Source organism: Bidens hawaiensis, unplaced genomic scaffold (assembly GCF_021521415.1).
Source record: "Bidens hawaiensis isolate Kalapana, Puna unplaced genomic scaffold, B.hawaiensis_p1.1 tig00003356_1, whole genome shotgun sequence".
Taxonomy (NCBI): Eukaryota; Viridiplantae; Streptophyta; class Magnoliopsida; order Asterales; family Asteraceae; genus Bidens; species Bidens hawaiensis.
This window is the reverse complement of record NW_027491185.1, coordinates 2161232-2173194: the sequence shown is the minus strand read 5'-3', so window position 1 is coordinate 2173194 and position 11963 is coordinate 2161232. Positions and strand designations below refer to the sequence as shown.

General features: G+C 35.7%; 1 protein-coding gene across 1 annotated transcript; it reads left to right on the top strand.

Moving 5' to 3' along the window:
* The first annotated feature begins 440 nt into the window (after window positions 1–440).
* Window positions 441–10298, top strand: LOC143623281 (protein DETOXIFICATION 24-like). The gene is made up of 8 exons (XM_077094230.1): window positions 441–761; window positions 876–1417; window positions 1617–1703; window positions 1795–1851; window positions 1974–2212; window positions 9841–9959; window positions 10050–10136; window positions 10230–10298. The coding sequence occupies exons 1-8, from the start codon at window positions 513–515 to the stop codon at window positions 10296–10298; spliced, it is 1449 nt and encodes a 482-aa protein (XP_076950345.1). The 5' UTR covers window positions 441–512.
* The last annotated feature ends 1665 nt before the right edge of the window (window positions 10299–11963 follow it).

Here is an 11963-nt window from a genome sequence, read left to right as displayed (position 1 = left end):
TACTTAGTTAGTTTGAGCTTTGATTGTTACTATTTATACAATATATTTCATTTCTTTTTACCTTTAATTTTGCTTATCTATTTCAAATAGCAACACTTATTTTTTTATCATTTAACAAATCTCGTGTAATACACGGATTCAAAAGCTAGTTGAACTATATATGATTTGAATTATAAATAAGTTTACGCAATACTGAAATGTTTATTTTAGATAACATTTAGTTACTTTAATTGAATAATTCAAAATTGTATTTCAGTTATAAGTGTATGCACACATGTATATTTGAACCCCAAATGGCTAATTAGACTCAATAAAATCTCACACCAACTCCTAATAAGCGCGAGCTTGATTCAAACTTGTTTGTATGCTCGAGCTTGAACTCAATATAAGCTCGAGTACAACAAACTAACTTCATGTAGCTCGATAAAAGCCTGAGTCATTTTCCATCCCACATTGGTCATGCTAATTTGGGTTATTCAAAAGCCTTAGTCTGTGCAATTATCGTTTCCAGGATGGATGATGAGAAAGAGACAAATCTTCTTCGACATAAAGAAGAAGAAGAACAAGGTCCCCTGCAACAAAGGATATGGCAAGAATCACAGAAGATTTGGAGGGTCGCATTGCCTTGCATTATATCAAGAGTTTCTTCATTCGGAACTATCCTTGTCACCCAGTCATGTATTGGCCATGTCAGCGGCATAGATCTCGCTGGCTTTGCACTTGTTCAAACACTTAGCGTCCGATTTATCAACGGAATACTTGTAAGTTCGTGACCATACTCTGTCCTCCATAATATTAGTAGCAAATTAAGTCCATATATATGATATCAATGTAACGTGATTATCATTTACCTTATGTTTTGATTTGATCGGCAGTTAGGGATGTCTAGTGCAACCGAAACCCTTTGTGGACAATCATTTGGAGCCGGCCAACACCACATGATGGGCATTCACTTACAACGATCATGGATCGTTGACTTCATTACTTTGACCATCTTGCTCCCAATCTTGATCTTTGGTACCCAAATCTTTAAACTTGTTGGTGAGAAAGATTCAATAGCAAACAGTGGTGGATACATATCTTTATGGTTCATCCCTTATGTCTATAATTATGTTTTTAGCCTGACTATACAAATGTATCTACAAGCACAGTTAAAGAACATGATTATCGCATGGCTTTCGGTTTTTCAATTCGTTATCCATATACTTTTGTCATTGCTTTTTGTGTATAAGTTGAATTTGGGGGTCTCGGGTGCCATGATTGCACTCTCGGTGTCTTCATGGTTCCTTGTAATCGGAGAACTGGTATACATTTTTGGAGGATGGTGCCCTGATTCTTGGAAAGGATTCACAATTGCTGCTTTTAAGGATCTGAAGCCTCTTGTGAAGCTTTCAATATCTTGTGGTGCGATGCTCTGGTAAGTTTTTGTGATTGTCAATATATAGCTGATAAATGACTACAAGTTTGTTGCTTACTTTTTCGGACTTATTAATCAAGATACACAACGAGGGTCGTATTCGTAATGGGAGCATTTGTTCATATATAGAGATGATAAATTAAATGTTGTTTTAACTTCAAATGTATAATGCACTCTAACGGTCATTATACATATGTAGCTTGCAGCTATGGTACTATGCCATTTTGGTCTTGCTTGCTGGATACATGCCAAATGCTGAGGTCGCAATCTCCGCCTTCTCCATTTGGTATCGACACATATATATTCTTATTTCTCCCTTACGTGTCATTTTATACACAAGAAACTTATTAACTCACTTTTTTGAAATTCTTCTACAGCTTGAACATTAACTCATGGGAGTTCATGATTAGCCTAGGCTTCTTCGCTGCCTCATGGTTAGTTATCAAACAATTACGTTGCAAAAATGACGCAAATTAAACTCCGTGTCATGCACTAAATTCTGATTTTTGTTTTTTTGACTGACACGCCTTATATTGTAACTTTAACATGTATAAAGTGTCCGGGTGGCGAATGAGTTAGGGCAAGGAAACCCGAAAGCAGTGAAATTTTCTATAATACTGGTGATGGGGATTTCAACCGTGATAGGCGCATTCTTCTTTGTTCTCTGTTTGGTGTTCCGGAAAAACATTGCATACTTGTTTACGAGTGACGAAAGAGTTGCAGATGCAGTATCAGATCTTTCTTTGCTTCTCTCCCTTTCGATTTTATTGAACGGAATATATCCGGTACTCTCAGGTAAGCCTTTCCATGTTTTAAGATTTAGTTAGTCAAAGTTTATATAGGTTGATGTCACAATGTCTAGGCTTTAATCATATATACGCCCCTTGACAACAACCCACATGTTGACATGATCGCTAGCTACAATAAGAATGATTAACAAGTCAAAAACAAACCAGTAAAGTCAAAATTTATTTTAGAATATACAGCATTTAGTCAACTTGAAACAATCACACATATGTTTTTGGGAGAAGCCTGTAAAACTTGGAGCAATAACAACTTAAAGGACCCGAATGACTAATACGAAAAGTGTAAGGGTGGTACGGAAGATCTCAAGGGGCGGTTTGGTGGAGATCAAAAGTTCAGGGACCAAGTTGAATAACTTAGCGTCTTAGTTATCTTTTATTTATTATTAAATAAATTAGAGGTCTAGTTTAATTGTGATTCCTAGTTTGAGTAGGATTAGAATTGTGGGTGTTATATAAATCCATCAAAGGTTTTATTTGTGTAGAGTAGAAATGTTGTGGAAGGTATTTTGTTCTTGTTTACTATTAATGAAAATAGTTGCATAAACGTTTTATGCAATATCGTGTTTGGTGTTCTTGATTCACTTGTCTAAGGTTTAACAAGTGGTATCAGAGCCTAACGATCCAGGCTCATGTTTCCGAACGGTGGCAAGTGTTGATTGCGGTAGTAGTTCCAATCAAAGGCATAAGAGGCCAAGAAACCGATATCCGAAGCAAGGAAAGGTCCTTGTTTACCTCCTGAAGTTGAGGTTAGTCAAGTCATTTTTGTTTGTTCGGTCGGGCAGAGTTAAGATTTAAAGATGAATAAATAGTGGTGAATAGTTATTGCCGTCACACACAAAAGTGCAATCGTTTATTTGTTTATTTGTGACGTTGTGGTTGAGATTAACCTACTACCACATACTTTAATTGCAAACTTGGATTTGTGTGTCGCGTGAGAATATACATGTTACATCCATTTAATATTGTCATCATCTCCATATTATTATTATTGGAAGTTAACTCATAGCCGGCCGATAAAAAAATATATGGTGGTTTCGATATATTTTCGAACCAAAGGCAACGTTGTTGGCAGTTGTATTATTTGTCGGATCAGGTTCAAGTGTTACCGTTCTCGAGTAGTAAAGTTTCCGATTGAAGTAAAGAAATCCTATCGAAGAGTTGAAGTTATCTAGAATCTCGTAACCGAAACGATGGCAGAATTTCAAGTCGTTGGAGGAATCAAGAAATTGAACCAAAGTAACTACAAACAATGGTCGACATGCATCAAGTCGTATCTTCAAGGTCAAGATATTTGGAAGGTAACGAACGGTACCGAGACGAGACAACCTGTGAACGATATTAACGGTAGTATCGGAAAGTGGCAGGTGAAAGCGGGCTGGGCGATGTTTATCATCAAGACAACGGTGGATGATGATGTTCTTGATCACATTCAATATCTCGAATACCAAAAGCAAGTGTGGGATACGTTGGAGACCTTATTTACGAAGAAGAACGATGCTCGATTGCAGTTAGTCGAAGGTGAGTTGATGATGGTTTACCAAGGGGATCTTCCAATCGCACAATATTTTCGTAAAGTGAAGAATTTGTGTCACGAGATTGGAGAACTCAATCCACAGTCTCGGGTTAACGATGCTCGTATGAAGCGGATACTCATTCATGGTTTAAGGCCGGAGTATGTAGCTTTGTTACCGCTATTCAAGGGTGGGCGACCCAACCGAGTATTATCGAGTTCGAGAATATTCTTGCTGGACAATAAGCCTTGGCAAAACAGTTAATCGGGGTGTCAGTTAAAACCGAGACCGAAGCCTTGTATGTCGGAAGAAAGGAGTAGCATCAATTCAACAAAAATAGGAACCGTTATAGCGAGAAAGGCAAGAGTAAGTATCGGGAGAACGAGAAATGTGAACGATCGAAGAAGAAAGAATGGAGCCGAAAGAGCAGAGATGACAACTCTGAAGAAGATTCATCAGACGAAGAGAACCGAGACAAGGAATCAAGGTACCAACCAAAAAAGTTTTTGTTTAGGTGCCATAAATGCGGACAAAAAGGGCATATGGCAAAATACTGTCGAGAACCTAAGGAGGAAGGTAATGCAGCTGTTGTTAAAGAAGAAGAACCGTGGGATGTGGAGGCTAATATGGCCGAGGTTCAAGGAAAATACACAGTTGACACCGAATTCAAACCAAACCTGGTAGATGAATGGTTTGAAGAAGGCTCCTGTTGGTGGACAGATCATGAAGTGGTGCCAAAGTCGTCGTTAAAGGTAACCATAGAATCATCTATTGTTATTTTGAATCTAGATGATGAGGAAATCATGGTTGAAGAAGAAAGTACGGTTGATCAAGACGAAAAAGAAACCGTGTTGGATGAAGTGCACGAGCAGTTAGTTCTGTCTCATGTTACGAGTGGTCATGGTGGAATAGAAAGCGTTAAAATCAACAAACCAGCAAAGTTGCTGTTGGAGTTTGCATGAGGTTCATGCAAAGTTCAGGTTATCCGAATGAACGAACAAATGAAGGAGTTGAGTTCGAGAGGGAGCATGCATTAAGTGAAGATGGAAGAATTGCTTTAAGTACCATGATAGTTGGTCATGAAATTAAGAAAGCAAAAGTCGTTTCCTATCTAAAATTGGGTGATGCAGTTCTAAACAGTGATAATCTCGAAATGAGCTCAATTGATAACGGGAAAAAGAAACTTGAAGGTAGTGTGATGAAGTCGAATCCAAGAATAAAGCTCAAAGAAGTTAGAGCTTTACAAGGTGTGAAGAATCTTGGAGGAACAACGGAAGTTGGTATTGAGAGGGAGTGTAAAACTTGGAGCAATACCAACTTAAATGACCCCGAATGACTAATACGAAAAGTGTAAGGGTGGTACGGAAGATCTCAAGGGGCGGTTTGGTGGAGATCCAAATTTCAGGGACCAAGTTGAATAACTTGGTGTCTTAGTTATCTTTTATGTATTATTAAATAAATTAGAGGTCTAGTTTAAATGTGATTCTTAGTTTGAGTAGAATTAGATTGTGGGTGTTATATAAACCCATCAAATGTTTTATTTGCGTAGAGTAGAAAGGTTGTAGAAGGTATTTTGTTCTTGTTTTCTATTAATGAAAAGAGTCGCATAAACGTTTTATGCAATATCGTGTTTGGTGTTCTTGATTCACTTGTCTAAGGTTTAACAGAAGCCACTAAAGCCGTTCAATGGTAATAGTAAACACGCAAGGGACAAAATACTAATGGATCGTTGACCAATTAACAGCTATTTGGGGATATAATTGTCCACATAAACTTAAACGGATTTATGATATAATTACATAATTACTCTACTTATATATATATATATTTACTCTACTTGATTCTCACATTTAACACGTTAATTTTATTTGTATCTGATCCAAACCCATGAGAGTTAGGATTATAGAGCCAATTCAATTTAAATGTTTTAGCTCAAATATATAGTCAATTATTATTAATGTGGTTTAGGTATCATATGTACATGATCCTAATGAGGGGTATACTCTATGGATTAGGATTTGAAAACTAATCCAATAAATGTTTTAACTTAGATAGGATAACTAAGTATAGCAAATGGGGTAATTGGGTTGCAAGTCCGTTGGGTTGTGGGCCAGAGTTACAATTGGGTCATGTGCCAATACCAAGCATATTGGGCTTGTGAACATATAATCATAATGAGTTTTAAATAGTTTAATCTGTGTGGGTCTAGTGTCTACTCTATAGATGACCGTCTAAATCGTTCGTCGTTTGAACTCGCTTGTCATTCGCTCGAAAGTTGCTTGAAAAATGGTCACTCATTTTTTTTTGCACGATTGTAAACGAGCCACTCTTCTCGATCGGGTTTGTAAACGAGCAAAGGTCTACTCGGTTTGGTTCGGCTCGAATATTTTTAATTTATTTTATATATAATTATATATGAAGAAATATATAAATACATAGACAACCTACATAAATATAAGTTTACAATTTTTTAACTTTTTAAAATTTTTCATATTTCGTCTATTTTATAATTTCATTTGTTCGTTTCAAGTTTTTAAAATACTAGAAGTTTATTTACATGTTCATTATATCTCACTTTAAACTTCTTTCTTATAAAAATTTACAGCTTATTGCACGTGTGTCAAGAAACTACTAAATTATTTACAAAATATATTATTTACAACCTTTAAAACATGTTTCTTATTGTAACTTTTAAAGTAAAAAAGAAACAAATAACGCTCGAAAATCGCTCGATGTTCAAACGAAAAATGTTCGATTAATTTTGGCTCGTTTCAATTTTTGCTCGGTTCCAATTTTATTCGTTTGGTTCAGGTATAAACGAGTCAAGTAATAAGCAAGCCTTCGCTCGATTTGGCTATACCAGCTTCTATGTATTTTAGGCCACACTATGTTTCTTGAATTGGGCTTTCTGTAATAAATCACATATTGGGTCGAAGCTAAGACTTAGTGTGGGTTTAAAGTTTACTCACCAGTCACCACTAAAAGGGTACAACTATAATAATTGTTAAACCTTAGACAAATGAATCAAGAACATCAAAGGCGATATTACATAAACATTATGCTACTCTTTTTATTAATAGTAAACAAGAACGAAATACATACTAAAACGAAAGAACACTAATGGGCTTATATAGGTCTTACAAAGTGCATCCTACTCAAACTCAAAATACTTATTTGACTCCAACTAAAATAAACAAAACATATTTCAAACTTCAAATAAAAGATAATGATAAAAATTAAGTTAACTACTCCAAGTTATCCCATTAAACTAAAACTAAACCACTCTTATATTTTTCACATTGATCATTCGGGTTCTTTAAATTAGTATTGCATTAAATTTTACAATAATAACATTATTATGTAACTTGGTCATTTCTCACATTGTATATCCAAACTTATGTGAATATACACATACATATAAGTTGGTTGGTCCACCATATATGATAGATGTCTTGGTTTGAAGGGTGACCATAAGTCATTTTATTTAGGGCTTCATCCTATCGGGCCAGGATCATATCAAGCCCATCGAATTATCTATATCTATATCTATATACTGTATATAAAGCATGAGTGAGGAACCTCTTAAATTTTAAGAGGTATTAAAGTCAATGTTTTATGTACAACACACAATGCATCAAAAATATAAAAATTAAGGGTAATTAAGTTTTTTCATTCCTTTAAAATATAATTATAACTTTGGTCCCTCAAATTCACTACTTTTTTTGTAAATTTAAATAATAGTTACACATATACCCCTAATTCAAAACCAACTACCCATCGACTTTTTAACGGCCATATCTTTTCACAGGTTAATATTTTTCTTAAAATAACTACATCATAAAAACGAGTATTTTATTCTCTTTAATTTGAGTATGGTATTTCTATAGTTTTTTAGTTTTAAAAAGTTAACATGTTACGCGATTACCGTGTAGAACTGGTAGCAGGTCGAGTCGGGTGAGCTTGGGTCATTTGTAAAAGTGACGCCCTGCTTGCGGTGCACACATATAATGTATATATGTGTGAACCCTCGGGTGGGCAAAAGTGAAATTGCACTAATTTTGATGTTATTTTACTAATCTCGTGAAAATAACGTTAAAAGTAGCGGAAGGTTAATCAGGCATCATGTGGTGGCATTGATAGCCAAAAGACAAGGGTACATACACCAATCGGTTGGTGTCCCGATGGTTGAGTGTTATGTGTCTAGAAAGTGCTTCGAAAGGTGTCAGCAGGTGCGCGGAGCCGAAGCCCGGCATGTTCGCCCGCTGGGCCGAGTGTTCGCCCACTTCCGAGTCTTCGCCTTTAGATAACAAAAAATGTCTGCCCCTTAGGTCGCCAAACTACGACGAGAGTTTCGCCTTTTGAAGCGCCAGCCGCGTATGGCGACCGGGCCATGCCGAGTCAGAAAGGCTTTGATGACTCAAGGTTCATATTAGGGAAAAGAGAGTGAGGGGAAGAGGGGGCGGCCCTCGGCCCGATCATCCAATTCGCTCCAACAGGCAGGCATGGTTCTGTAGTCAAAGCAACTTCGTCACTTTCGTGTACCCATCGGACGGCATGTCTTATGTCCAAGGCTTGATGCAAAACTACTATAGAGCCGGAGGTCTCACCGGAAGTAGCCTATCTATCCCTATGGGGTAGAGGTAAGGCTGTCTACATCTTACCTTCCTCAGACCCTACCATAGCTTTGTTATTGACGGGATATACTGAGTACGATGATGATGAGGATGATGATGATTGGGGTCTAACAAGTTGATACAAGAAAAATGGTTAATTTAGTTCGGATTCGAGTAGATAGGGGCCAGGTCAGACCGATGTCGAGTCGGAACGGGTTTAGGGCCAAAACGGGTTGGTTTACAAAAGTGATTTATTTGAAATTACTGTATATTTCGGGTTTGCTTCTTGATTTTTGTCACCGGTTACGCAGATGTCGTTGTTTACATGTACCGGGTCAGATAAACGCGTGTTCAACACCACGTAGCGCACATAACCAAATCTTGGTAAGTACTCAACATAGTGCCCTGCAGCGGTTATCGTTATGAATTACACGCGTGGTGTTGGTTAAGCATGTTTTAATGGCAGTAACGTGCATTCCGGGCCGGTTACGAGTGTTCAATTTTCGATTACACGCGACTGGCTTTGCACGAGTTGCGTGTCAAATTTCGGGCTACGTGCACACTGTCATCAGATGACGTGTGTACTGACACATACTATACGTTCGATGTCAAATTACGTACATACCTCGCTGCATTGTGCGGGCACTCAGCTAGTATGGATTAATATGTCACCTATGATTATGGGCACGTAAGCACATTGGCACACCAATACAAATTGTAAGCAAACAATCTCTCTCTCACACACATGTGTGTGTGTTATTTTTTAATTGGTTTAAAACAGGAAAAAATAGCATAAATTTTAAGGGTGTTACATATACCATTTGTTGGAAATTCGATGGTATAGAGATTGGGCATGCATTGTAGGTAACCGCACATGTCATTAATCTTTTAAAAAATAATAAACCAGAAAGTGAGAAAACCACTTACAAAATATGATCTCCTAGTCATCTAAAAACTAGTCTAAGGATTACAATCAACAACTGATAGCCATATTATATTTACACAACATTTATTAATTTCCTAATTTATCCCCTAGTTTAAATACGTTGATTTTTCTCCTTTGATCATTTTTTTCAATATTTTCTCTTTAATCAGTAGCATTATCCCGAATAATATTTATATGATACCGGCAATTTTATTAAACCAATTCCAACCCAAATTAGACATTTCATAAGCTGTTTATTCCAACCCTACCCATTTTTGTCAAAATTCTTTCAAACGCCATCCTAACCTGTCATCCCGCCCAATTCGACCCACCTAACCACCTGTTTTGTCAGTTATACATTAACCTAATGTCATAATAGTCAACATTTAATTAGCAATAAAAGAGTCCAAACTCATGAGCACGTGCCATGTAGTTTGCACTATGTTAATTTTTGTAGCTATCAGTTAAAATCCCCTTGTGTACATGGAGTCCAGATTCACACGTGACAGATCTTGTTGCTTTCTCCTTTTTGAATATTTGTGTCTGAAAAAATATATATTGTGACAAGGGGTGGCAATTGGAGCTGGTATGCAGACAACTGTAGCAATCGTTAACCTCGTTTGCTTTTACTTGATCGGTGTTCCATTGGGAGCTTTACTCGGATACTTAACACCCCTTCAAGTTAAGGTACGTAAATAGAAATCTAACGTCAAAAACCAAAATCTTAATTTTATGGCCTAGATTATCTATATATAATAAGTTCAATTTACTTGATAGGGAATATGGATGGGAATGATGGGAGGTGTTCTAGCTCAAACTACTATGCTTATATATATGATCTGGAGAACAAACTGGGATGATGAGGTGTATTCAAAATAAAGTTAAATGGTTTTAAGATTGATTATGATTTTTTGATATATTTCCTTCTAACCGACATTTCTATATTGCCAACCGTAGGTGAAGAAGGCTTCAGAACGTCTTATGCGGTTTTATGTGAAATCAGATGAAATTGTTGAAATCAGATGAAATTGTTGAGCAAGTTTTTGATTAATCGTAATTAAGAATGACACTCACAAGTCTTTTTGTACTTGTTATTTCTTAACTCAAACTATCAAGAAAATTATCAAGTGTTTGCCTTGCACCATACAAGCATTACTCATATTCCCCTATTATTATATTCGTGTTACTAAGTATGATGATGTTGATGATCAATGTTGTAAAAGAAGGTTTGTAAGGTCGAGTACTCGCTACAAGGTATGTCGCATAGGAGAGTTTCTTTAGCTCCACCTAGTTATTAAGAATCGATCAAAGATAATCAACCTTAGCACGAATCACATTTAGTAGATGGACGTGAACCAATTTCTATAATATTAAAGAATAAATAATATATTTTTTTTAATTAATGATTAGCGATTCTTAGAATAATTTATTATTTAAAAATTTATTTCTCTTATTTATATTAATTCAAATATTTTTTTATAAATATTAATAAACTAAATATATTTGACATACATATAATATCCAAAATTTAATTTTCCATATATTTATCATGTTTGAGTATTCTTCGAGTACACCCAGCCACTGATGTGTGAAAAACGTATATAATATTAAAAACCAAGTTTTACCGAATTCACCTAAAAAACCACACAATCGGCAAGCGTACCGGTCACAATGTAGCTAGCAAGTAAAAATGTATATCGAACCTAGGACACTACGGGTAAACTCTAATTATTAAACCTTATGATTACTAACCTAGACTTTCTTTTTGATTTTTTTAGAATTCTTTTTTATATTAATTATACTAAAAATACTTAACTAATTAAAAATTAATTAAAAATAAAACTTTATAAAAATTGGGTTTTAAAACAAATATGAGAAACGACTACCTAGGTAATGGAATCATACTAGTTAAAATTAATAGTTAACGAACTTGACTTGGTTGAAAAACAATATCTTAAAAGTATGACACTAAAGACCACCAAAGTACGCTAGATCGCCTCCCGGTCTCACCAACGACACCTTAGAACTCTAATGACATGTGAAGCTCAATTGTTAAAGGTTTGGATCACCTCCCGGTCTCACCTTGCCTAATAATATTATGGTACCCCAAAACCCGAATCACCTCCCGGTCTATTCGAATACAATATATATTAATATAAAGGGGGTATTTTTAATTAACTTAAACACAACTTGTATCACAATAATCTTAAGGGACCTAGGATAACTCACTCCCGTGCAATTATTACCCAAACCCACAAAAGACAAAGATAACACAACACTAAATCACCTCCCGGTCTCTCTAGTGAAAGAACAATAAAATCTAATAAACTCTCAATAATTATTCCTACGGTTATTTCGACTATAAACCGCAAACAAGTTGAAAACACAAAGTAGACAACCTAATTATGCGTCTAATAATCACCAAAAACTATCAAACACAAGTGGAAAAAATTATTAAAATAATAAACTAGATTTAATCATTCAACCATATCATGAACAAACCAATTAAAAACTTTACCATAATATCAAATCAACCAACGTCAATAGTAGTTCGTCAAACAATTAATATAACATAGTGCTCAACCAAAACCTAGATAGTTTAAAGTATTATAAAACAAAAGTAAATGAATAGTATTATTCGTTAAAAACAAAATGCACGAAAAGAATGACCTTCTTGCTCCAACAGTAGCC